We start from the raw sequence: 25,380 nt of genomic DNA on the forward strand, positions 1-25,380 counted from the left end.
AGTCCCCTCTCATTACGTCTGTCGACTCAGTGGGCAGAACAAGGGACACATGACACTAGGCGCTCACTCACGAAGATCAGTGCGGGAAGGAGACTAAGCCCCGGATTGTGACATGTGAGTGGCCAGCCCGCATTGTCCCAATGGACGGGAATGCTGCGAACGGCTTCTCTGGGCGAAGAGCCATTGGCTGCCGACCGCAGCAATTTCTCTTCATTGGCATCGTCGCGTGGTCCTCATCCTCTCCCAGTCCACTTTCCTTCTCACTCCAATTACGCCGGCAACAGAGAGACATCAAGACGAACACTTAGACCGGCAGTGCAGGCTGCCACTTCTAGGTTTATCCAATCCGCATTCCTTGAGCACTGGGATCATACACCCTATGCCCGATGAGGGGAGAATACCAGAGACAGTAAACTGAAACCTCTTCGAGGTCTCACTACCTTGCCCCGTAACTGAGACACATGGAGATCACCTTCACGTCTCGTCTGGCGCCAGGCTGATCACCTTTTCATTTGACATACCATTACTTCACAACAATAACAAGAGCTCGATGAGAGAACGCCAACGGCCAGTCAATTCGTTCTCTTGTCTTCATTATCAACGTTTTTGGGTCTTCGATACCCACGCCATGCCCCTGGAAAATAACCTTTTCCATGTCGGTTTCCAGGAGAGAAACGACATAGGAGATAACCATGTATCTCTCGTGTAAACCCATACCTATTATACATACGACCCGCGTCACTGCATGGTACTAATAATCCCAACATGCCTTTGTCCAAACCCATGGCAAGTCATATCCCTTTAACTCCATCCCTTTGTGTCCAAAGCAAGACGCCTGTTTAAGGCCTTCGAATCCGCCTGCCGCTTTTGGTTGTCAACTTGTAAACATGACTGAAATAAGACGCAACCTCTACTCTTCTCAAGATTCCTCGGGCAAAGTTCGACTAAGCCCAGCACCCGCCCACCACTCATCGGGAATGTCTTCTCTGCGGGCGAGGTTCCGCACAATCATTTGCATTCCATGCAATGCGTTATCATTCGGCGTCTGGCTGTGGCTCGACGGGCCGAGATCGGCATCGGCATCCCCCTGGCCGCCCGTGGCACGCGACTCCTCGCTCGAGTCTCTCACAATGTGATCTAGCAGCTCTGGAAGCGGGGTGGGGTCGCGGGTGGCAATCCGATAGTGCCGAGCAAGCTCAAGACGTCGACGAGTTCGCATCTCTTCGTCGTCACGGCCGCTGAAAGGTCGGTCCGCCCGAACGAAGGATATTCTGCCAGGGTCGTTCGAGTCCAAATCAGCAACGAATCGCCGGTGTCTCGAGGGATAGTTCATTGTCCAGTGCTCTGGCCAGCCCCTGCCCAAGTGCATGTCCTCCTGGCCTTCACTATCAGAATTGTCGAGACCAGACTCGCAAGGCTGCTCAAGAGTCTCCTCGGCCATTTCAGGCCCAGTAAAAGATGTGCGAGACGACGCAGCGGCACTCTGGGTCTGCGATGCGGAAGCTGATGCTGAAGCTGATGCCGAGGCGAAAGATGAACCGGCGCTAGGAGGCTGCGGATCCGGCGTTAACGTGGTGAGTAATGTGTCCCATACTCCGTCATCGTCGGGGCTAAGGCTTCTATTGCGGTCGCCGAGGCCGTCTGCAATGGATGAATCAATCAAATGACCGAAGGGACGCAACCGACGGACGCGCTGGTTCAAGGTTGGGCGAGTGGTACGCGATTCCCCGCGCGACCTGCGACCAGTAAACCTAGCAGAAGTCGAATGCTCAGGACTGCGATCAAAACGAGCCGCAACTGGCGGGGCGGGCTACGGTGCATGTGAGTGTTATAGTCATTACCAGAGGATCATGTTACGTGGCTTACCATGGACATGCGATCAAGCTGTGCACGACGGAACCTTCGCCGTTCCGCAAAGTCGGCATAAGCAGCAGAGCTGTCAAGCTGGGCTCTGTCGGGCTCCTGCCATGAGGCATCCTCCTCACCAGATGGGGGCGTCGCATTAGACCTTCGAGGTGGAGGCAGGTTCTCCAGAACCCAGCGTTCACCGAAGAGGGAAATCAACCGAGCCTCACTGGCATCGACCCCTCGGCTCCGCATTTCACGTAGAGCCTCGCGCAACTCGGTGCTCTCAGCAGTCGGGGCGCCGCGATCCGTGTCATTCGGTGGGGTCGTCCGCGGGGGGGGCGCAACGTAAGCCTCGGGAGGCGGAGGATGGCCGGATTCGATCCATGGATAGCGAGCGCGCGGAATGGGTTCGGGACCGGGGGTGGGGAAGTTATCGCGAAGCAGGGCGGCGCGCCGTCGGAAAGGGCGCGAATCCAAATTGCGGCGGGCGCGACGAATGGAGGAGCGAGCCTGACGCGTAGCTGCGGATTTGTCTCCGATTTCAGGGGGAACGTCTGACTCGATGGGAGCGACGAATAGTCTGCAGATGGGAGATGGCGAGATTAGCTGGGGATGCGAGTATAAAATGTGGTGAAGCCGCCGACATTAGCGGCGGCAATTTGACATGCATTTCGACATCGACGAAGTCGGACGGTCGATGGAGGCGGCCGGCAATTCGTTCTCAAGAAAACGCGGATGAATTGCGATGAATGGATAGGACGGATATGAATGGAGGCATTGAGTGGGAGCGGTTACGCAACTGGGCGGGCTGTGATTGAGCCAGCGTCCGACCAGGCGCGGCGCAAAGGTAATGCAGCGCAATCGGGGGAGCGCAGGGGGGTGGAAATGACTTACGGGAGTCCCATCTTGAACAACTGTCGCGCGCAGCGAATTAAACGACGAAAGACGATAGAAATTCAGAATGTCCAATGAATCGCAAGACTGAGGCGGCAGTTGTCGAGATGGAAATGGGGCCGTACTCCGTGTTTCGCGATGGATTCGCGATGCGCGAGGCCAAAATGCTTTCTTCGTGGGGCGGGCGGCGGACGGGAAAGAGAAAATGGGGTCAGTGACGGGGGACGGGGCACGGCACTGGGACTGGACGTGGATTGACGGTCAAGGACGAAGCGAAAAAGCCAGACGGGATTAATAAAAAAAGGAAACAGGAGGGAAAATGGGAAAAGCGCGGGTCTTTGGGGAATAGCCGCTTTACTTCTTTTTTGTGAGTGGCTGGCCGCACCATGCAAACCCCTGCTGAAGTGTTTCCTGTCTGTGGCGCCGCTCAGCAGCAAGTTGCTCTTGGCCAATCACGGCCACTCCTTGGTACCACGGTGGAGAAGTAGGAGAGCTTCTCGAAGTGTGGCTGAAGCGGTATTAGCTGCAGTCGCCTCGCATCCGGTCGTTCTTTCCGTGGCTGGGGCGGTGTTCTATAGTGCAAGCAGGTACGGTACGGTACGTATCCGATTCCTGCGAGTCACTTGCTGGTGCCCACCCATGCTTTGCCTGCGTGAGGTGGGCTGCTCGGCTGCCGCTCCGTGGATGTTCGGGGTTCGACAAAAGGTTGGAATGGACAGATCCATTCGTTGGCGGCGCTCTGTACCGAATGCGACGCCGAGGACCCTGAAAATCGCAGACCCGTTTGTCCCGTCACCAGAAACTCCTGTGGCTTATACTACCTACCTACTTCCACCTGAGGAGCCAACACTCAGTCGTCCCTAGCCGTTGCCGAGTTACGGCCCGCCCCTGTCTACTACTGGCGTCCGTCCGCTCCCAGTGCCGAATTATACTGGCAATCCCTGGCCTACCACGCGACTTCAAGGTAGCTACGACACCGAACACACGGAGACCCCGGCAAGCTTCAGCATGTCCTCTTTAAAGGGCATCAGCCTAGGCCTGCACCGCATCTCGAGGGCCCTCGAGGGCGTCCCGCAGAAGTGGGAGGCCATTCACGTCGCTGGGACCAATGGCAAGGGTACCACTTGCACATATCTCTCGGCCCTATGCAGGTCCTTCGGCATCTCAAACGGCCTCTTCACCTCGCCATACCTAGTTGAGCCTCGCGATGCCATCAAGATCAACGGCACGCCTGTTCAGCAGGACGTCTACAACGATGTGAGACGCAAGATCCTGGACGACGAGCAGGCCAGGCTGTCGCAAGATGCATCGCAGGAAGCACTCACCATCTTCGAGGTGACCACCCTCATCGCCTTCGGTGTCTTCAGCCGCGCCGACGTGCAGGCCGGCATCATCGAGGTCGGCCTTGGCGGGAGACTCGATTCAACCAACGCCCTCAGGCGCAAAAAAGTCACCGTCATCACAAAAATTGGTCTCGATCATCAGGCATTCCTCGGTAACACTCTGCCCGAAATCGCCAAGGAGAAAGCTGGCATCATGATGGCCGGCGTGCCCTGCGTTGTCGACGGCAGCAACCCGCCCGAGGTTCTCGACGTTTTTCGACAGCATGCAGAAAGCGTCTCGGCACCGTTGCACGTCACCACAAACCAGGCCGGTTTGCTGGAGACCCTCTACAAGTCAGAGCTCATGCCGCATCAGGCACAGAACATGGCCTGCGCAATCGCAGCTTTCCAGCTTGCTTATCCGCACTTGGATCTCTCCGTCGAAAAGGCCCTGCCGATTCTGAAAGATGTTGCCCATCTGGGGAGGCTGTCGTGGCTGAATATCAGCAAGAAGTACCCCTCCCGGGAGGGGAAACCTATTCTCATTGACGGTGCTCATAACCCGCAGTCGGCTGAGACGCTGTCTACATATGTCGAGCGGCGCTTGCGAGACTCAGACAAGCCCGTTACTTGGATAGTGTCGGTATCGAAGCAGGACGGGAAAGATGCCGGGGGCATGCTTCGCACTTTGCTGAGGCCCGGCGATAGTGTTGCCTGTGTGCCTTTCTCTAAGCGAGAGACGATGCCCTGGGTTGAGCCTCTGCCACTCGCCACATTACGGGAGATGGCCTCCAATGCGGGCGCAAAGGCGTTGTTCGAGGGCGAGGAGAGCCTCGAGGCGGCCACTCAATGGGCAGTCGAGGTCGCAAAGGGTGGCCCTATCGTCGTGACTGGGAGTCTTTACCTTGTAGGGGACGCCTACAGGATTTTGGATGAGATGTGACTAGAGTTTGAAATGCATCTATAGGTTCCACGGCAGTATCAAAGCCAGACATGACGGGGTGGCTAGGATCATGTTATTTACGTCCATAATTGGTATATGTTGATATGAATTCAAACGTCAAGTCGATGCTACTACGAATGGTACAAGTTTATATGCACATGCATCTGGTGACAACAGCATCCTTGGACGGAGAGTGCGTCTTCACCGCCACAACACCACATGATCCACTCTACATCTCTTGCACGCCTTTTTGCGAACGTCACGGAAGTTCCCAGCAATCATTTATTTATCGTTCCAGCGCGGTTACACTTCCTCCCACCATCGACCGGCTATGAGCACCTCAGACCACCTCATCATCGTCTGCTGCCACGGCATCTGGACTGGCGGCCCCACTAACGGCCACGCCGAGTCGGAATGGCTCATTGCCGACTTCCAGGCCGGCGAAACACCGACCTTCATCGAGCACATCAAGGCCGGCTTGACAGCGCTGCGGGATGACCCGGCATCCGTGCTCGTCTTTTCGGGGTGAGTTTTCGCAGCCGAGTGTCGGCGTCTTATCTCATGCCCCGTTAAGAGAGGCGAACAAATCATTGAAGTAATCTCACCACGAGAGCTGCTTCGTCCCGTTCCGTTTCCCCCGACAAACCCAACACTCCACCCCGTGACCAGATGCATTTTCCAATAACTTGTCATAAGAGGACCAACCCGCAGAGAAACCAGCATCTCCGAGGCAGAAAGCTACGCCGCCCTCGCCTCCGCAAACGCCTACTTCGGCATCCTGCCCTCAGCGGATACCGCCCCCTTAGCCTCTCGCGTCCTCAAGGACACCCTCGCCCTGGACTCTTATCACAATGTCCTCCACTCCCTCCTCCTCTTCTGGCGCACCTATGACTCCTGGCCTCGGACCCTGACCATCGTGAGCCACGCTTTCAAGCGGCCCCGGATCGTCGAGGGCCACTGCGCCGCCATCGGATTCCCGCTCGACAGGGTCCGGTTTGTTGGTATCAACCCACCGGGTATGGAAGAAGCTCCCAGGGCGAAGGGCGAGGGCGAAGGTAACGTCAAGCAAGGGGCCATCGCGGGCGTCCAGCGGGCTGTAGACGAGTGGGCGGAGGATCCGCATGGTGTTGGGCCGAGTCTGGCCGGGAAGAGGAGGGCGAGGAACCCCTGGGGTCTCAAGGATGATTTGTTTTGGGACAAGGAGGCGAGGATTAGAAGCGGCGTTGTCACAAGGATGGTAGACGGCCATGAGGCCCTCGTCGAAGATGCAAAGAGACCGTGGGCCTAGGATATGTACCACCCGCCTCTACACTGTTTAAAACATTGTCATCGTTGTACGATTTTGTCTGAGCCGTGTCTAAATCTTAGCCTTGCTCTCCGATCCTGCAGCATCCCCAGCCGCGGCAACAGCATCCAGCAAGAACTGGCACGAATCCTCCACCATCCCCTCACTAAATGCATGCCCCACGCCGTCGTACACTTTGTTCTCGACCATGATCTCTGCGTCGGCATACCACGTCCTCGTTGCCTCCTCAAAAAAGCTCACAAACGGCTCCGACATGGCGTAGGGAACCAACTTGTCGTCGGCACCGGAGCACACGAGGAACTTCTTGCCTTTGAGGTGCAGGGAGTCCAGTACGCCGCGCAGACGCTGCTCCTCGGAGACGGACAGCGAGCTGCTCTGGGCCGTCGACTTGGATGACGCAGGGACGGTGCCGGTGCCGAAGAGGATGCCCTTGGGATCATTGCGGAGGCATGCAGCGACGAGGTCCGCTGGGAAGTCCTTGCTCCCGAGAAACGACGCACCGTTGTCCGCGGCGGAGAAGGTCGCCAGCCTAGACTTTTTTGCGCGGTCTGAAAGGAGGGCTGTTCCTGCGGCGTTAGCTATTCCTCTTCTCACTGATACTTGGTGTACGTCTGCCCAACTTACCCATATAATCAGGACATCCGATAATCACAACCCCGGCCGTGACCTTCTCCTCCTTGAATAACGTCTGCCATGCGCTGTGCCCGCCGAGACTCACGCCCATGACGAGGTGCTGATCAACTCCCCACCCCTCCTCCACCGCCACCGCTCCCCTCTCGGAGACTTCCAGCTTGATGTACCCCTCGACAACGTCCATAAGCGCCTGCGTATCACTCACCATGCCAGAGACCATGCCGTACATATCGAGCGCGTGCGTCTTGTTGCCCTCGCGCCACGAGTCACTGGCCGTCGGGGACACGATCCTGGAGCCATGGTTGCGCTGGTCGAACGCCACGGCGATGAGCGCCCGGCCGCCCGTGCTCGTGGCACCTGAACCAGTGCGGGAACCGGAGGTGCGCTGCGCCCATTGCGAGACAACACGGTTCGCAAAGTCGGCCATGTCCTCCTTGGCGCGGAGGCGCGGGTGGTGAAGCCACAGGCACGAGACAGCGGAGGGCTTCTGCGTGGCGAGCTCCTCGAGCCCATAGACGTCACAGAGGAGGCCATACATGTGGATCGTTGTCTTAGAGACAGCAGGCAGCGAAGTGGACGCTTGCATCGGGTTGTGTGTTGCTGCCATATTGATAACTAGAAGTATATTTCCACGCAAATTAAGAGGGAAATACTTGTGTTTCCGATGTTAAAGAGCTCTTTTCTCCCTAGGACGTTGAACTGAAGATGGGAAAAGCGGTAGAAATTGACAGGGACTGGTCTTGCTTGAGGTAGCAACAAAAGGGTGTTGTCGACGGGTTGAGTTGTAAGTGATGTTGTGCTAGTGCGAAGTTGCCGAGGTCCCAAAAAAGACCAAGTTGCATGCAGTGTTGTCAAAGTGGGCACAATGAGTAATTATTCCCGACCAAATCCAAACCATCCTATCTTCTACTTCATATTCCACAAAGGCACCGATTTCCCCGCTTGGTTCAGCGATCATTGTCGTTGGTAACATAAAATTGGTACTTGTCCCGATCATAGGACTTGTTTGGGAAGCAACAAGCTTCGGCATCAGCAATGCGGGTGGAGATCATCTGTTTCCAAGGCCATCGATTTGAAAATGAGTTTCCTAATGTGATATGGAAAGGCCTCTGGTAGCGGCGGCGATTTCAAGCTGCCATAGTCAAAAGTTGCCTAGTCATCCCGCAGAATCCGCAGTAAAGAGTCGCCATTCGAGCATGCAGACAGACATCCACCCCAAACGCCGTGTTTCTGTGCCTACCCTGTCCCTTTCCCGTAGCCCGTGTGTCATTACGACCTATGTACGCCGATCGATCAGTTTTTGTTGCCCTGCTTCAACAAGCTACACTCATTAAACCCCGAAGGCTAAGCGTAGCCGTCCATGTCCTCATGGAGTAGATCGCGAGGGGCCGTTTTGTAAGTGTTGGATAATATCGGTCTTAATCCAGCTTCCAATGATTTGTCAGGCCGCTATCGTGATCCTCGTTGCCCAGATACAGCTCAACCGCGTACAGGGTCATCGTCGCCGCCACATTCGTCCAGCGCCAGACATTGCCCCCAGGATCGCCTCCTCTCAGAGTCCAACCATCTGGCCCGTCGTTCGTTGAGAAATGCTGCAGGAGCAGACTCGTGTACATGGCGATAAGAATCGAGGGCGAGAAGTAAGTGATGATTCCAAGGAGCCAGTTGGCAGCATCGGATTCTTCAAGAGACGGCTCCTCCATGAGGGCTCTCGCTCCAGACTCACGGACTGCAGGGATGATGCGAGTGGCGCAGTAAAACACGAGAAGACGGAAAGCAAGTGAAATGATGACCGACGGGGTGATGGTCTGAAATGCGGCGTAAAGAAGACTGAGAGACGAGTGGACGGCGTGCGGTAGGGATCCAAGCATATGGAGCAGAGTAGAGTAGGATGCCATGATGATGGGCGGCAGGGGCGGGAAATCAGGCTGGGACGACTGATTTTGGTCCGCGTCGGTGGACTCCGAAGGAAGGTAGTCGGTAAAAATCTGGTAGACGCAAAGAACAACGTATGCGAAGAGAAGAGACGACTCGACGGGGTTGCCTCGCCCGCTACCAATTCCATAAGCGCATAGGAAAAAGGCAGAGGTCATGGTAACGCCAATTAGAATCGCATCGGAGTTGTCGATGTAAGGGAAGTGGGCGACGCGCCAGAGGAAGTACACAGCACTGGCAAGCACGCTGCCAGAGATAGCGAGAAGGACGATCTATCAAATCCGTTAGCAAGTTCAGCATGGAAGTAGGGGGATGTGATCCAGAGCCACAAGATGCTGACATCACCAGTTGTTGGTGACCAGCATGTGTCTCACTAGGTTGGTGAATTGGGAGGGGCTTCAACGTACGATCCAAGTGTCGCTTCGTCCACGATTCACCAGCCACTTGGTGATTTGTCCTGCCGCCTGAATGACGAGGAGGGTGCAGAATCCTTCCAACAGCTGGAAGACGGGACTCGAGTACCTCAACGTCTTATCCCAGCCACCCAGGGTGATGGTTTCGACAACACCACCTTCACCAAAAACCCATTCACCCCATGAAGTCGACTTGGAAGTTGTGATGCCTTGCAAAGTGCGCTCCACCCAGTTAGTTGTTCCGGCATCGACAGCAAAACGGCCGAGGGCCCAGATTAACAGTCCCGGGATGACGATCCACTGCGATAGACGTAGGATGACGGAGATGGCCCAGCGGACGCGCGATTCGGCGGGGGTTACGACGGCGATAGCCGAGTAGACGAAGTAGAAGCCACAGAGGGCGAGACTGTAGGCCAGGCCGCTATCCCTGCCGCCGACATCAAAAGCGACTGGTATGGATAGCACTATGCTCAGCAGGAAGATGGCACTGGCGACGATTCGGAGGAACCACCACATCGGCGCGACGAGCTGGCTTGCTGGAGCCGCGCCGACAGAGGGGTTTGTTTCTGGCGATGGCCGGCCACTTTGGACGGCGAGCTGGTGTGGGAGGTGTCGTTCGGGAGAAGCGAGGGAGGAACGGCCGTGTAGTTGTTGCAGTCCTCGAAAGGGCCGAGCTTGGGTTGGCAGTGGGGGTGAGAGAGAGCGAGAGAGACGGTGTGGGGACCGAGGCTGGGCTGCTCGATTCGTCGGCCAAGGGCAGCACTAGATTCGGCGAGGGGGTTGTCCAGAAGCTGTAGGTGAAGCCGTGATCCTGAAAGGATCCTGAAAGGCAGGCGCTCAAGAGAAAGACTGTGAGGGCGGTCCAGGAGTTGGGAGGCCTAGTTGATTAAATTCAACCGGGAGATTTTTGGGCGAGGTGGCAGGAAGCGGACCCCAGGTTGGAGCTTGGGCTTATCGTTAAAGGCCGTCCTTTCGCCTAGGTCTTATCTTCACGTGGCGCTACCGGTCTGCCGACAAAGGCCCCAGCCTTTAAAGTGGTGGTAGCAACCTCTGTAAGCACTTTAGGCATGCTCGGTTGGTTCGCCTGTGAGCGGTGAAGCTGCAGCTCTCAGACCAATGTGCCCAAAGCTTTCCCTAGCTTGTTTCTTTCTTTTCTTCCACCATGGGCAGCAGACAATAGAGAAAACGGCGCCCATTTCACTGCTTTGACAGGCAACAATGAGATCATGTTCTTTGCCTTCTGCAGGAAAATAAGGCCATACGCTGCATGCAACTCACATGCAGCGTAGGTAATAAGGCGAGACCGAATCCACCAAAAACACTACTTTCCTGGTGGGCGGTAAAGAATCCCGCCCAGGTCGCGTGCCCCTACCAATCTGCTCTGCTCTGCTCTGCTCTGCTGCTCGATTACCAATATTACCAACGCAGGTCCAGCCAGGTCCTAGCAGGGCTGGGCTGTCTGGGGCCCAGCAATGCATCTGAACCTGCCAAAGTCTCGAATAATGCAGCGGTTATTGCAGCGTTTGCCGAGGGCCCTGCAGCTAACGATGGCCTCCACTTACGATGTGCTTGTGCAATTCCAGTCCCCTCTGATACCATCCCTGCCTGTCCTGCCTGCCCTGCTCTCCTTGAGCCTTGCATGTGACAGCCAATCATGGGGCCTTGCCCCTCACTTTGTCTCTACTTCACCTCCCCTAGCCCACCTCGGACTTCATGATCGAAAAGCCACCATAAGTCACCTGGACACTTCAGAACCCCCTCTTGATCCTTCCGTCTGAACTCAATGTGTCTAGATGGCGGAAATCTCGGGCTTGATAATGAATGATAATAGCGGTAGTGGCTTTTCTTGCTCTCGTCTCCTTGCCTGTCCCATCATACTAAAGCCCCACACCTTGGGCAGGTTGGTTGGACGAGTCTTGATCAGCCCAAGGCGGCTACAATTATCCTCCGACATTCCATCACGTCCTTGACAAACGGCCTTGGCGATCTGTCTCTTCCTTTATTGTGATTCATATACTCCTATGGCGTTCTCTCTGTTTTCTGCCTGCGCGTTGCGTGGGACTTGCTCTATTCTAATACACACAAAAATGCTTTTAGAGCAGTCGTTGCTAGCCTCTTTTCTTCTTGTTCTTCTTCTTTTTCTTCCTCCTCTACCGGCTGTGTCCGTAAACTACAGTTTCCCTCAATGCCTCCCGAGAACGATCCAGCTTTGAAGTAGCCCGTCTGTCGCAACGTAGCTATGGCTGGGATCCAAACTCACTTACACAGAAAGAAAATGCGAGTGTCATATGGCAGGGACAGCAAGCCATGGAGAAGCGCGGGTATCATCATACAAGTGTCTGATATTGAACCTTAAAACCATGTCTACAGTCCGAGTAATACACTTTGACCCGCCGATCGCCGAGTGGCGCATGCTTTGACAGCCAACGGTCTCCTTGTTCATAAATGCAAAGCATCAAGCCCATGTTCTGCAGTTGTACGAGGGCGTAGACGTGTTTCTTCAGCTAACTGCCTTGACTGAAGGGCTGAAGGTCGTTTCTTGATATAAAAACACTTTCTGTGTGTAACGTCGATTGCTGCAAGCCCAACGCCCGACCACCCACCCAGCCAACCTGGTCTCCTTCCAACAACAATGCCCCCGAGGCAGACCATCTAGCAAAGGCATGGCAGATGGATCGTCTGATAGTTGCTGCAAGTCCTGCCGGCTGGCGTGTCACTCCCCGTTTGGAGATACAACTGCCAATTACTTGCATCCAGCTGGCAAACCAAGAAGTTCAGCTCTGCACATTAATCGTCAATCTATGCACTGTACCACTTGGGGATTCAATAATCGGAATTCTAGTTCACATACGGCGCCCCCAGCTGCTGCTTCGGGTCGTGATGATGGTGTCGCCCTCGAGCCCCCATGCGGTGGTGCTGGGAGAGCTGCTGAACTGGAGGCTCTTGTACGACGTAGCATCGCTTCCGACATTCAGATATAAGCTCGAGTTGGTGCTTTGGATGGTCCCGGCGATATTAAAGGATTCGGCTGATGCTTCAGGTCCAAGTACAGGAGTCGATTTGTCTTTTGGGTACGTCTGGAGGTACAGGTGATAGATGGGATCTCTTACGCCCCTGATCTTTTCAGGCTTCGCCAGTGCCTTGCCCGAAATGGACACCAGGACCGCCGAGAACAGTACGAGCACACGCATGTTAGAACTTTCGCGGGCGGCTGCTGCGTTCTACAGGGCTTGATTAACTGAGGGCTGCCTGTTCTGGAGCAACTCATATTCATCTTGGCCATTGCCCCTTTCTTATGTCTACGACTTCCCCTCTTTGCGGTCCATGTTCCTCCGAAGACCTATGTGCTGCCGCGCACAATGGGCTGTCTTTGCTAGTAATGATAAAATACGGATATGACGGGTAAATGAGTTGCAGGAGCGGCATCTACCACGGTCCAATCCTTCGCGCCGATGTAACGATTCCGACATTCAGAGCAATATGTCTACAACAGCCTGCGGCTCACTAACCGACCGGGCCCGCGCAGAGAAGAAGCGGGAGAGCGCGGGGATCGGCATAATTCATCCATGCTCTGTACTAGTCACGGACGGGCCTAAGGAGGCGCTGATCGTTCATGCCTCGCACGATGTGGAACACAATGCGCACGTATTTGATATACGACGTATCCGTACCTGATTAGACAGGCCACAGCAGCAAAGGTACGTGGAGCTACTGTCCTTCAAGGAGCAGGGGTCATCCTACATCGAGGTGCCTAAGCTCTGACGCGACAGAGCAGTGGACAGAGTCCGTCAGGAGATGACCTGCGAGGCCGACGCCATTGGCTCCCTCTTAGCGACGAAAACAAATCCAACGTCGTGGGACCTGAAAGCTTGCAAGAGGAGAGAGCGTAGCCCAATCTATCTCGCATGCACGATAACTGCGCTTGCCTACGTGCTTGCAGACGTCGTCGTACACTGCGAGAATCGATACCATCTTTGGACAGGGGCAAGTCGTGTGGAGGCTCTGGGATTTCCCCAATTCCCCCAACATCCAAGAGAAGAAAATTTAACGACCTTGTCCTCCCCAAATCCCACATTTTCGTGACCCTGGCTGGTCCTGCTTTTGGTCGCACCAAAGAAACGCAAAACACATGCCCCGAACGATTGGCCACAGCGGGGCAAGGGGTCCCCTTCCCCCACTGATACCCGCTGCGCCACAGGTACAGAGGCGACCTTTACACCGCTTCGGAGCCCCTACAGCCCGCATCAGGAGATTTGCCATTTTCGAGGCATGATTCTTCTCCCACCAACACTCGATCGTTGCGCAAAGGGGGCAGAAAAAAACCCCATCTTTGGACGCTCTGAGAAACTCTCATTTCACAGACACCCTCCCTTTATCTTTTCATATATACCAATGACCCAGAGCAGGTGATCGACTTTCGTTTTTTTCTTGAGCCCCTTCTCTCGGTCAGGACAGATATAGACATCACCATTCGTCTGTCATTTTCTCTGTCTCACGCCACACACACCCACGCGCCGAGCCCCTCCAACCGCAACAATGGCCTCATCAGCCGCCTCTACCGTGACGCAGCCGTCCAAGCGCAAGTCCGCACCCGCGGCCGATGGTGTCGCCGGTAAGCTCACGACCGATGCGCCGGCCGAGTCCAAGGAGCGCGACTTCTTCTGGACCTACACTGAGGAGCCGCATCGAACCCGCCGTCTGGCCATCATCAAGGCTCACCCAGAGGTACGTTGGACATACCGCCCCTTTTCCACCGGGAGCCGCAACCACGGCCAAATGGGCCAATGCCTCGTGTTAGTGTTCCAAGGCAACTGACGTTCTGTTTCCAATAGGTCACCAAGCTCTGCGGCCCTGAGCCCCTGACCAAGTACGTCGTCGCCGGTGTCGTCTCGATGCAGGTCTTCTGGGCCTGGTACCTCAGCGACACCTCCTTCTGGTCCTGGAAGTTCTGGGCTGTCGGCTACGTCTTCGGCGCCACTGCCAACCAGAACCTCTTCCTAGCCATTCACGAGATCTCGCACAACCTCGCGTTCCGCTCTCCCCTCGCCAACCGCCTGTTCGCCATCTTCGCCAACCTGCCCATCGCCGTACCTTACAGCGCTTCCTTCCGCGTAAGTTACGAAAGCATCGCGATAAGCCCCCTCCACTCCTCTGGCTTGGGGGGGCGAGCGGTTGCCATGGAGAAGGGGCCAAAAAGCTGACCTTTTTTCTCTCCAGCCCTATCACCTGACGCATCACAAGTCCCTCGGCGTTGACGGCCTCGACACCGACCTCCCCACCGCCCTCGAGGTTGTCTTCTTCGACTCCATCCTCGGCAAGGCCTTCTTCTGTACCTTCCAGATCTTCTTCTACGCCATCCGCCCCATGACCGTGTATCCCATCCCCTTCACCTGGGTCCACTACCTCAACATCGCGGTCCAGCTCACCTTCGACTTCATCCTCTACTCAGCGTTTGGCTTCAACGCTGTCCTCTACCTCCTCCTCTCCTCCTTCCTCGCCGGATCCCTCCACCCGCTCGCGGGCCACTTCATCGCGGAGCACTACGTCTACGAGACCGTCACCCCCGCCCAGCGCGACTCCTCCAACAACATTCCCGTCCCCGAGACCTTCTCGTACTACGGCCCCCTCAACTTCTTCACCTACAATGTTGGCCTGCACAACGAGCACCACGACTTCCCCGCCATCCCCTGGACCAGGCTGCACAAGCTGCGCGAGATCGCCAGCGACTTCTACGAGGATCTTCCCTACCACAGGAGCTGGACTTATGCCATCTGGCGCTTCATCCTGGACGAGAACGTCGGCATCACCTCCCGCGTCAAGAGGAAGCAGGGTGGACGCATTGTTGGCGGTGGCGCAAAGTGGACGCGTGAGGAGATTGAGGCTTGAGAGAGGAGCCCAGGTTAAGAGTGTTGGGAGGTGGAGAAAATCCAAGTTACAGGATTATAGTAGTTCAATGTTTCGGCGCATGAATGGTGTCAATAAACACTGCCATTATGAAAACATGTTAAATAAAGCCTTTGGGGAAACAATGACTCCGGGGCATGGCATCGAGAGGATTGACCGTTCCCACATCGTGAGCAGATACCCTTGAAAAGGCAAAGCAAGGGCCATTCTGAGAATCTACCGCCCAGCATGCATCGGGGTTGCTGTCTTTATCACAAATTCCGAAAGCTATCGCCTGGTCTCCAAAGGGGTGTCTTGGCAGGAACTCCACGTTTGGTGTTTTCTGCATGCATAAGAGGATCACGTATGACAAATTCAGCGAGCGAGCGTTATGAGATCAGTTTCTGAAATCAACTACTTCGCGTCCGGGACGCCGGGCCGTTACGACAAAGAGAATCCGTATAGTTACATGTGTGATTGTGACTCCGTTCCATGTCAAAGCGAGGTCGTCGATGGATCCTTCTGTCCACCCGCCACGAACCTCGTTGCCAAAAACTTCCGCTCGCTGTACTGTCCTCCCTTGGCTCACAAGTGTGAGGGCAGCAATTGCACCCACCTGTGCCACTCAAGTCTTCATAAATCCTCCGATAGAAATGTCATAGAAAGGGGAATTGTCAGGGAACACCAACAACGCATTAAAAGAAGAAGTAGGCAAGCAAGAAGCTGAAGAGGCACAAAATGGCCACCATCTGCACCGAGACGCCCTCGACTCCCTGCCGTACTGCCGCGGCAGCCTCTTGGGTGCTAGGAAGCTTCTCGCTCTCCGTCTTGACACGTTGCCGGAGGCCACTGGTGCCCTGCAAGCTGACAATCTTGGCCTCGGCTTGGGACAGCTTCTGCTTCAGTTCTTCGTAGGTAACCTGGGCGGTGTTGGCGACGACCTGGCTTGCAGCGCTGACTGTTGACTGCGCCTTCTCGGAGACGGTGTCCTCCTTCACATCGGAACTCGAGGGTCGGGCGATAGGAGCATTGGGGCTGGCAGCGGACTCTGCTTCTTGGCCTGGGGAAGAGTAGACATGGGAGACATCGGGAGTGTGGTCCTGCGATTTGTTAGTACGGCGATGCGATACCGAACAGGCTGTAGGCGGGTAGACATACGCCATTGACCACGGAGCGGCGGTTGGGGGTAGAGGCAACAGCAGAGGCGCCGGGCGATTGGTCTTCGGCGGCAAGCCAGTTGACGCGGATCTTCCTCTCTGTAAGAGTAGCCTTGTCGGTCTGGTCGAGCTGTTTGCCAAATGTCATTAGCCTGTGCGCCACATCATCGGAGCAGCGACGGGGTCTATTCTCACAATATTGGCAATGCTCGCGAACTCCTTGTCAGCGGTGATGGCGACGGACTGGACCAAGAACTTGTCGCGGCACTTGGTGTCCAAGGGTGGCTCCTGCTTCATGGCCTGGAGGAGGACTTGGTTCTGTCAGTTGCATGTGACCACCTGGCAATTGCGCGAGCTGCATACCGGTAACCTCCACATCTTGTCCAGGCTCGACACGACCCGAGTTGGGGCGAACGCAGTACCTGAAGATGCCGTCAGTCGCTTACGAGGGCTGTACGGGGGTGCAAGAGATCGTACTGCTTCGGTGCGGTGGTTTTGACCTGGTCGCATGTCGTGTGAGCGGAGTGTGACGTGATAGCCGAGGGGTTGAGCGGCGACATACCTTGAAGGCGATAGGAGATTGGTTCGGGTTCTTGATCTTTAAAATCCGAGCGACTTCGACGGTAAAGGGGCCTAGTGGAAAGGACACATGAGTACGAAGCGGCATGGGATCGCGCGCAGAATAGACGTACGTCGGAAGCTCAACTCGGAGGGCTCGATATCGACCGACATGGTGGAGTAGAGTGGTGGGAAGCTTAGGGTACGAAAAAGGAGATTGGCAAAAGTTGGCGCATACAACACAGGTCTCGGCCTGTGCAGCAAGAAAAGGAGAAGTTGCGAGAGAAGTGTGATGGAAAAGTGTCGAAGGAGTGTTGCGCGCGGGGCGATATTATAAAGCGCTGGGTTGTATGGTAAGATCGAGGTTCTGAATGTGTTCGAATGGAAGGAAGGAAGTTGGGTGGAAAGGAAGAGTAAGGTACGGGCAAAAAGCAGGCGTTTCGCACGCAAGAGCCTACGACGTAATACACACCACCTTAACCAACGACGAACGGGCTGGGCTGGACTCGATTGGGACAGGAGGATGTGCACACAGTCCGGCTCTGAGCAATCCTCTCCAGGCCAGGTTTCATTAAGGTACCCCCTTAGCGGGCGGTCAATCGGAGTTGCACGCTGGGGCCTCCACTGACGAGCTGCTCATGGGACAGGGGGGATTAATCCGGCGCCGGGGGAAGTTTGTCCACTAAAAACAAAGGGACCACTCTCTCGAGTGGCGCCCGTGTTAGGTACCGTAGACCTTGCATTTATCAGCATTGCGATCCTCTTACTTAAGGTATTTCTATTATAATGCAATGTAGGAAAGAAGTAAAGAGATAGCTTTTAAATGGGGCCGGAGAGAAGAATAAAAGAAAGGGTAAAAAGAAACGAAAGGTGAAGCATGCGGAATAATGTGTTTTATTTTTTGTTTGGGTTCCATAGTCCGTGTTTTTCGGTCCCTCCCGTGCTCCAGCCACTGTAGCCCCTCCACAGCCCTTCGACGAAGGCACCTGCAGATGACGTCTCACAAACGGGAGCAACGACTCAGTGCACACCTCACTCACCTTCTTTTGCGTGACGAACGAGCCAGTCCTTAGCTACGAACTCACCCAGACTTCGATTGTTTGGACAAAAAAAATATCGCCCAACCTCTTTTTCAAGACTACTTCTGCACCACAATCTGTACTTAGTCGAGTTATCTCATCACTCGGCTATTCATTCCCATCAACCAACAACCCCGCCATTCCTTGTCCGGCAGTCACGATGACCCAGTCAGATCTCGACCAGCTGCTCGCCATGGGCTTTGAGAAAGCCCGAGCTGAGCTAGCAGTGAAGAAGACTGGAAACCGTCAGTGCCACTTCATACCACCTTCCCACACTCGCAAGCATGATGAGGTTACTGACATACATCACTAACAGTAAATGGAGCTCTTGAGTGGCTCGAGGCCAACCAGGATACTCCTCTCGATGAGCTCACTGCTGCCGCTAGCAAGACGGCCAAGGAAAACCAGGACGACGCAGATGAAGTCCAGGCCAACATTGACGCCCTTGAGTCTGGTGTCGCAAAGTCGCTCGTCTGCAACGAGTGTGGCAAGCGCTTCAAGTCCCAGGACACTGCTTCATACCATGCAACCAAGACGTAGGTTCTCCCGCCCTTGCTATCATCGCCTCCCTGTATATATACTCGCCGGTTTCGGCATCATTGCCCTTCATCAGCGCCGCTACTATCATACAAATACGCAAATGCTGACGCCAGAAAATAGAGACCATACCGACTTCTCTGAGTCAACAGAGGAGATTGCTCCGCTGACTGACGAGCAGAAGAAGATCAAGCTGGCAGAATTGCGCGAGCAACTCAAGGAGAAAAAGGCAAAGATTGCTGCGCGGGACAAGGAGGACGCCAAACGCAATGAACAGATCCGCATGAAGGCGACCAAGGAGAGCCAGGAAATCAAAGAGGAGCTGCAGCGCAAGGAACAGATCAAGGAGGCCGCGAAAAAGCGTCAGGAGAAGCAGGAGGACCTGGAGGCGAAGCGCCGCATTAAGGCCAAGATTGAGGCCGACAAGGAGGAGCGTCGTCGCAAAGCAGAAGAAGCCAAAGCCGCAAGAGAAGGGAGGGCCCCCGAACCAGCTCCCGTGGCAGCGTCTTCCGCCCCCAAGGCCACCGCAAACCATAACGAGGCTAGGCTTAGACTTCAGACGTCAGGCGGCAACGTTTTGAAGACGCTACCCGCGGAGACCACGCTGTTTGAAGTGGCACAAATGCTACAGTCGGAGAACAGTCTCGAGGTAACCAGCTTCTCAACGACCTTCCCCAGGAAGACGTTCGAGGGCCATACGGACTTCAGCAAGACCTTGAAGGAAGCGGGTCTCACGCCCAGCGCCGTCCTCATTGTCAAATAAGTCATCGGTACTCTCCACCCTCGGCGCTGCAGTTCTACATGTAATGAGGGTTGGGGCACCTGAAGAAGGGGAGGGGTAGTGAAGAGGCAAGCAAAGATGCATGGGTCGGCGTTGAGAGTGCAGCATAATAGGAGAAACGACGTCCATCATACGTTATGAGAATAAAGAATGAAATCGGTCTTTAGTCCTACCCTTTACAATCCTCGATGTCAACCTCGGTGCCCGCAGCCTTATGAAATTCGGTCGACGAACCCAGCTGAGGTGGCATAGTATGGCCGTAGGGATGTAGAGGACCAGCACTGATCAAATGTCACGAGGGTGAAGGAACCAATATTAGAGTCATAAGCCATTCCCACTCAAGCTACCTTAAGCTGGTGGTGTATCATGTCAACGTCCAAGGCTCACTCCAATTCAGGCACCGCGCGTGTCCCGGTATGTTCAAAGCATGCCAAATTCCACTTTCATTTTTTGAGGATGTCCAGTGAACTCCGCGTAGAGAGCGTCTTCACATTATCGTATGAGAGCTACTCTGTCCAGGCAGCAGGATATCGTGCCTCCACCCAATCCTTTATGATCGCGCGAATCGTAGAACCCCCGGATCCATGCAGTTGAAATACAAAGGGAAGGAAATCGTCTCAGGAAATCGCTTAGTCGAAGAGACCGAATCCCATGTCGTCGTCGGACTCCTCCTTCTCTGTGGTAGGTGTTAGTCAATGTATCATGCCATACTGGGACGTTGAGTTGAAACGTACCCTCCTCCTTGGGCTCCTCGGCGGCAGCCTCAGTGGCGGCACCACCGGCGGCGGCACCACCGGCAGCGGGGGCGGCAGCGCCACCACCAGAGCCGACGTTGGAGAGCAGGTCCTTGACGTCCTTGCCCTCAAGAGCCTATTCCTCAAATCAGTCTTCGTTGTCCGTCGAATCGCTAGTTTATTTTGCCGCATCGTACCTTGGCGAACAGAGAGGTCCAGATGGGCTCGACCTCCTCGATCTTGGCAGCCTTGATCAGGGTCTGGAGCTTGTCGGCCTAGGAAACCACCGTTGTTAGTTTTCGTCCATCTCGAATTATATTATTTTCGTGGCGGGGTGTGTCGCGGGTGACGCACAGTGATCTCGACGCCATCATCGGCGAGGATGAGGGCCGCGTAGGAAGAAGCGAGCTCGGCGGTCGACATTGTGACTGATTTGGGGGCGTTTGCGACTGGAGGTTGACTTCGCGGATGGTGAGTATGGTTGTCGAAGGAGTGGTCAATATGGTATCGCGAAGTCATCCACCGAGTCAAATTGAGCAGGGCTTTCAAGACCTAATTGAACTTTTCGGCGGTTTCGGTTAAAGTCACTTTCCGGGGCCTCTCTTTAAGACTTTTGATTGGTTGGAGGCGCGAGCCAATAGAATTGCGGATCGACGTCCTGGGCATGTCTGCCCCGCTACGTCGGGTGCCACTTGGGACGTGCCCCACATTGATTACTCGATTCGCCCTTCCAAGCAAGTCAGTCCCCCACCTCTATCACAAGCGTTGACGTGCGCCTTTCCATTGGATTCCGGACAAGCTGGGTGACGAGCATCATCCGCATTTACTTACATACGTACGGATATCTGCGGATGTCACGGCAGACAAACGGTCTTTGTCACCAGATATCTTACCAATACAACTCAACTCTGACCCCCTCAGTCAGGCTGGAGACGACCAAAAAACGGACTCTAACTGCGGCAACCTTGAATCTCGAACCCCGCTACCGTGCTTCGCTGAATGTTGGGCCATTGGCAGACCTGCAAGGGTATTGACATCCAACGCGAGAAGTGCATGCCTTGGCCGTCCATGATCGCGAACTACCGTCAATCAATCATATTCCAACTTCACAACCCTCCCAGCAACCAGCGCCCAACATAAATTACGTCACGCGAGATGGACACCCCGACGTGCCCCCCTCCGCGGGACGCCCGCGAGAAGGAGATTCTCGAGAAGCTTGTCGCAATTCGTGACAAACTGCAGCTACTGAGACAGGATCGCACGAACTACATTCGCAGCCAGGATGTCATTCCGCTGTACGACGAGACGATTGAGCAGGTTCGTCAGCTCAACGATTTTCGGTCGTCTGATCGAAGGGAGGAGAACAGAGGTATGCACTACAGTCTGATTGTGCGGGGTCAACGGCTAACCCGAACTATAGTGGACAGGGTGCTGGAGAGCTGCTTCCAACTTCTTTCTCTCTTCTTCATGACGATCGGTCGTAACAACGAAGCTCCGGCTGCATATGCCTTGACGTCTACAATCAAGAGGCTCCTAGATCACCTTACCGAAGTGGACTTGTACTCCGCCAAAGACCTGGAGAGCATTTCACACACCTTGACGAAGCTAGGGCAAAATGTCAAGGCTACAGAACCTGAATACTCACCATACATCATTACCTTGCTATCCAATAGGCTAGAGCTTTGCGAAAAGTCTTTGGCGCATCTCAAGAAACGACTCGACCGACTTGAAGACCCTTTGCCGAAAACCTACGAGAAGCTGATCTCTATCTTGAGATCCATGTCTCTGGCAAACACACGATCTAAGGTATGTTGCGGGACCCAGAGGGACCAATGGAACACTATATCTGACTTCGTTGCAGTTCTCGCCGTCGGAAGTCCAGAAGCTACAAGCTCAGCTACGAGAAATCGACGAGAAGAGGAAGGATGGCAAGATAGTAACTGCGGATGGAAGGATTCCGGCCGGAAGCGATGAGCTGTCTGCACTCTTGGAGAAATGTCTTCAGTGGTCAGAGGTTGTCCTTGAGAGGTATGCCACGAAATCCCTGATGGGAAAGACAGGACTAACTTTATCCTTAGGAAAGGAGTGATTCCCGAATCTTCCAAGCCTACATACGACGTGTTATTTCGAATTCGTAACGAGTTGGAGAAGCTCTCAATTACACAGGCATGGTCTCTCCGTGAGGCGGATCTGTTCGATTTCCAGCGACAACTAGACAAGATCGACGAGAGCAGAATCGACGGCAATTGGCTTGACGACGAAGGCAAACCTATGGAACTATACATCCAGCGCGTAAGTTAATGTATTGTTGAGTACTAGCTTTAACTGACGTGCTTGGCAGACGTTGCTCTATCTCATCAGAAGAAGCTATGCCTACATCTACTCGTTAATGATATCGTCGGAACCGGTATCGGAAGCCTTGCTACCGATATATAATCAGTTACAGACGCTCAAACGATGCTTGATTGAGGTCAAGAACAGCGGGGGTGTTCAGTCTGTCAGGGAGCTGTATCCCTACAGCATGAAGGTGCGTCACGGCAGCCTAGGAACTGAGACTATATTGACACAAGTTGCAGCTTCACTCGATTGACAACATGCGCCAAGACGGAAAATTCATGATCAACGACGATATTCCGGAAGGCCAGGGCAGTGTCAGCGAGCTTCTTGCCGAGTGTTTCGATCTCAACTACGAACTCAGAGTGGCTGCTGAAGAACAGGCTGATAAATAGGCCTGAGCAGCAGTCTTGTTTGTTTTGGCGTAAGTGGACTAGCGATTGTATCATGAGAGCCGACTTGTTGTCCTTTGACTGGCCACTGGGACTCTCAGGACAGCAGTATAGGTAATGGGAGAGATAAACAGGACGAGGCAAACTCAAGTGTATTCAGATATGGACCAATGACATGCTTATCATCACTTTTGAGCTTGGGCTCTAGCTTTTGCCAAAGTTCGGATGGCACCTTGGTCGATGACAGTGCGGCGGCCCTGGCGTTATCTTTGTAGCTCAGGGTTTTCTGAAAGTGCATTTGAACTGCTGTTGTGTAGTGCAAGCAGTAGGATAGCACATCGACAACGAAAAACTCGGAGACCATGTTTTGACTCTATTGAGAGATCCCAAACACACAATTCTCCATATATACGCCGTTCTTGACATCTCCATGATTTCCTGCGGATGCGAAAAGATACGTCATTTCCCTTTCAATGGTACTGCTTCGAAGCCGCAATATGACGGAAAATACTACGATGCAGGGCAGGTTATACCCAAGCAACAGATGCATCCCAAGCACCTACCTTATGCACACGAGGCACATTGATCCTCATAGTTAACCGATCAAACAAGGATAGGTTTGAGAGACTCATCTGGTCATCTCCCAGGGTTGGGCATTGAGATCTCTTGCCTACTCCAGCCTAGCGGAGCCGCTGACGAGAACCGTCGTCCGGCCATGTTCCGAGGAACCCTCCGATGCCCCCCACAGACGAGAAGGAAAGCACTCGAGCGGCATCCTAATACCGTGCGAGTTATCCTGCTGGAGGCTGAAGGAGATAGCGAAGAAGACCGAGGTTGTACAAGACAGTTCTGTGCTTTGAGAATTTAACACACTGCGCAATTAGAATGTTGCCAGCCCCGACGTCATGGAGACCATATCTCCCGCCCTTCCAGCTCCAGGACCCAAAAAGAACCTAGGCCACCGGCTGCCCCCATCTGCTGCAGCTTACAAGGACAAGGCGGTCGGAAGGGTCTGGCTGCGGCGCACCCACCCCTGGCCGGTACGCCTGGCCCCGTCAAACTCGTCAGTCCGATGCTCTTCTATTCCAGAAGAACCTTCATAGCAACCATGGATGCCGTAAGCCTGCCTGAATGAGGGAAGAGGGCGGGAATGTGGTTATGCCGCGATGGTTGAGGAACTGAGGGGCGAGAGCTGCTGGGTCTCCGTTCAGATTCCACCTTGGCAATCTTGTGAGGGAGAACCAAGAAAATTACGCCGTGTTGTTGAGTCACCCATATCCCCGGTCCCCGGTGCTCCTCGGTCACGCTCTAAAATATAATAAAAATAAAAATAAAAATTCCTCCCGGCTCCAGGGCTCCCGTCCAAGCTTGCAGCTCCGGTCCCAACACTGGGGAACGCAGCGGGGCTAGCTGGCTACAGTCGGCTCTTCGCGCACTTCGCGCACTTGAACTCAGCCGCGAACTCCCCCCGCTGAGGTACTGTACCTTTTGCGCCCCTCCACCTCTAGCAAAAGCATGTCATCGCACTTTGACGGCTGCGCCGGTCATCGGACCAGCCGAGCCTGCGGATACCTTACATAGCCGTCTTGTGATGTGCCGCTCCACCGAGCCATCGATCCATGTCAGGCCAGCAGCTCCCCAGTCACCGTAGCACGGGGAACATGAGGGCCAGGCGGGCTTACACAGCACCGAGGAAGCGCGAGCGGGCTCCATCTATGCCATATCTAATGATATCAGTCATATAATCACTCATCAGATTGCGACATTTCATATAAAGGCGATTGGGAGGCTTTAAAGAGGCCTTGCATGATCTTGCTCTCCCTTGCATCCATCATCTGTAGCCATTAGCAACCAATCACACCGACTAAGGTCTCACAATTAACTACATTCCCCAAATTCACTCTATCTCAGCTCACCTACAAACCACTCGATATCGACCGACATCGACTCTCACCAACTCTAAACATCACCAAACACCGGCCAAATACACATACACACACACGGCGCCAATGACAATCAGACAAATGTCCGCTACCGAAGACACATCCGCGCACAAGCGCACCGCCTCTTCAACCAGCGCCGTCCAAAACTCGCCTCCGCCCGCAAAGCGCACCTCCGTCTCTGCGCTCCCGCCTGCGCGCCGCGAGTTCCCTCACGCCGTCGCCCTGGTCTTCTACAAGGACGGAGACGACGAGACCTCGAGCACCACCGTGCTGGGCGTGTATGCCAGTCTCGCAGACGCAAACGCTGAGGCGCGCAAGCTGGGCCAGGAACAGGGTGTGAAACTCGGCGACGAGGCCGCGGCGACCAGTGACGTCAACCCCGTGAGTTGGAGTACCCCCGAGGGCGTGTCCTGCTGGGTTGAACTGCACGCCGTGACGCCCAAGAGCATCATCCCTAGGAGCGCCTCTGGCGGATCGCCGCAGAACGGGGAGCCGCCCAAGAAGCTTTACGACGCTGAGGAGGGCGAGGACCCTGATCTTGACGACGACGATCAGGATGAGGGAGGGCACTACGACTGAGGTTGTTCCGTGTTGAATTTGAAATTAAGGGTTCTCGAAATGGCGTCTGGGAAGCTCCTGATTGCGCAGTCGTTGTTGGTGCAAGGGGCGGCAGGTCAACAAATGGACG

General features: G+C 54.7%; 12 protein-coding genes across 12 annotated transcripts; 6 read left to right on the top strand and 6 right to left on the bottom strand.

The window, feature by feature from the left end:
* Positions 1-919: 919 nt before the first annotated feature.
* Positions 920-2,753, bottom strand: EsH8_V_000225 (uncharacterized protein; the record flags this gene model as incomplete). The annotated part of the gene is made up of 3 exons (XM_083272741.1): positions 920-1,810; positions 1,867-2,428; positions 2,743-2,753. The coding sequence occupies 3 exons, from the start codon at positions 2,751-2,753 to the stop codon at positions 920-922; spliced, it is 1,464 nt and encodes a 487-aa protein (XP_083125456.1).
* Positions 2,754-3,750: 997 nt separating this feature from the next.
* Positions 3,751-5,007, top strand: EsH8_V_000226 (bifunctional folylpolyglutamate synthase/dihydrofolate synthase; the record flags this gene model as incomplete). Its single annotated transcript, XM_083272742.1, has 1 exon — positions 3,751-5,007. One exon carries the CDS (start codon positions 3,751-3,753, stop codon positions 5,005-5,007), a length of 1,257 nt encoding a protein of 418 aa, XP_083125457.1.
* A 331-nt stretch (positions 5,008-5,338) lies between these two features.
* EsH8_V_000227 (uncharacterized protein) lies at positions 5,339-6,295 on the top strand (the record flags this gene model as incomplete). The annotated part of the gene is made up of 2 exons (XM_083272743.1): positions 5,339-5,532; positions 5,728-6,295. 2 exons carry the CDS (start codon positions 5,339-5,341, stop codon positions 6,293-6,295), a joined length of 762 nt encoding a protein of 253 aa, XP_083125458.1.
* Positions 6,296-6,364: 69 nt separating this feature from the next.
* EsH8_V_000228 (Alpha/Beta hydrolase protein) lies at positions 6,365-7,553 on the bottom strand (the record flags this gene model as incomplete). The annotated part of the gene is made up of 2 exons (XM_083272744.1): positions 6,365-6,873; positions 6,938-7,553. 2 exons carry the CDS (start codon positions 7,551-7,553, stop codon positions 6,365-6,367), a joined length of 1,125 nt encoding a protein of 374 aa, XP_083125459.1.
* Positions 7,554-8,364: 811 nt separating this feature from the next.
* EsH8_V_000229 (ICE2-domain-containing protein) lies at positions 8,365-9,810 on the bottom strand (the record flags this gene model as incomplete). Its single annotated transcript, XM_083272745.1, has 2 exons — positions 8,365-9,153; positions 9,289-9,810. The coding sequence occupies 2 exons, from the start codon at positions 9,808-9,810 to the stop codon at positions 8,365-8,367; spliced, it is 1,311 nt and encodes a 436-aa protein (XP_083125460.1).
* A 2,136-nt stretch (positions 9,811-11,946) lies between these two features.
* On the bottom strand, positions 11,947-12,485 carry EsH8_V_000230 (uncharacterized protein; the record flags this gene model as incomplete). Its single annotated transcript, XM_083272746.1, has 2 exons — positions 11,947-12,074; positions 12,146-12,485. 2 exons carry the CDS (start codon positions 12,483-12,485, stop codon positions 11,947-11,949), a joined length of 468 nt encoding a protein of 155 aa, XP_083125461.1.
* A 1,345-nt stretch (positions 12,486-13,830) lies between these two features.
* EsH8_V_000231 (fatty acid desaturase-domain-containing protein) lies at positions 13,831-15,180 on the top strand (the record flags this gene model as incomplete). Its single annotated transcript, XM_083272747.1, has 3 exons — positions 13,831-14,019; positions 14,127-14,405; positions 14,512-15,180. The coding sequence occupies 3 exons, from the start codon at positions 13,831-13,833 to the stop codon at positions 15,178-15,180; spliced, it is 1,137 nt and encodes a 378-aa protein (XP_083125462.1).
* Positions 15,181-15,872: 692 nt separating this feature from the next.
* EsH8_V_000232 (PapD-like protein) lies at positions 15,873-17,066 on the bottom strand (the record flags this gene model as incomplete). The annotated part of the gene is made up of 7 exons (XM_083272748.1): positions 15,873-16,277; positions 16,336-16,464; positions 16,530-16,645; positions 16,698-16,756; positions 16,812-16,834; positions 16,897-16,967; positions 17,027-17,066. The coding sequence occupies 7 exons, from the start codon at positions 17,064-17,066 to the stop codon at positions 15,873-15,875; spliced, it is 843 nt and encodes a 280-aa protein (XP_083125463.1).
* A 1,065-nt stretch (positions 17,067-18,131) lies between these two features.
* Positions 18,132-19,271, top strand: EsH8_V_000233 (ubiquitin-related domain-containing protein; the record flags this gene model as incomplete). The annotated part of the gene is made up of 3 exons (XM_083272749.1): positions 18,132-18,216; positions 18,288-18,507; positions 18,632-19,271. 3 exons carry the CDS (start codon positions 18,132-18,134, stop codon positions 19,269-19,271), a joined length of 945 nt encoding a protein of 314 aa, XP_083125464.1.
* Positions 19,272-19,918: 647 nt separating this feature from the next.
* EsH8_V_000234 (ribosomal protein P1) lies at positions 19,919-20,446 on the bottom strand (the record flags this gene model as incomplete). The annotated part of the gene is made up of 4 exons (XM_083272750.1): positions 19,919-19,965; positions 20,024-20,159; positions 20,221-20,298; positions 20,378-20,446. 4 exons carry the CDS (start codon positions 20,444-20,446, stop codon positions 19,919-19,921), a joined length of 330 nt encoding a protein of 109 aa, XP_083125465.1.
* A 732-nt stretch (positions 20,447-21,178) lies between these two features.
* On the top strand, positions 21,179-22,752 carry EsH8_V_000235 (uncharacterized protein; the record flags this gene model as incomplete). Its single annotated transcript, XM_083272751.1, has 6 exons — positions 21,179-21,392; positions 21,444-21,829; positions 21,885-22,051; positions 22,102-22,315; positions 22,365-22,550; positions 22,600-22,752. The coding sequence occupies 6 exons, from the start codon at positions 21,179-21,181 to the stop codon at positions 22,750-22,752; spliced, it is 1,320 nt and encodes a 439-aa protein (XP_083125466.1).
* Positions 22,753-24,773: 2,021 nt separating this feature from the next.
* On the top strand, positions 24,774-25,271 carry EsH8_V_000236 (uncharacterized protein; the record flags this gene model as incomplete). The annotated part of the gene is made up of 1 exon (XM_083272752.1): positions 24,774-25,271. One exon carries the CDS (start codon positions 24,774-24,776, stop codon positions 25,269-25,271), a length of 498 nt encoding a protein of 165 aa, XP_083125467.1.
* Between the last annotated feature and the right edge of the window lie 109 nt (positions 25,272-25,380).

Source organism: Colletotrichum jinshuiense, chromosome 5, assembly GCF_051148585.1.
Source record: "Colletotrichum jinshuiense chromosome 5, complete sequence".
Lineage (NCBI taxonomy): Eukaryota > Fungi > Ascomycota > Sordariomycetes > Glomerellales > Glomerellaceae > Colletotrichum > Colletotrichum jinshuiense.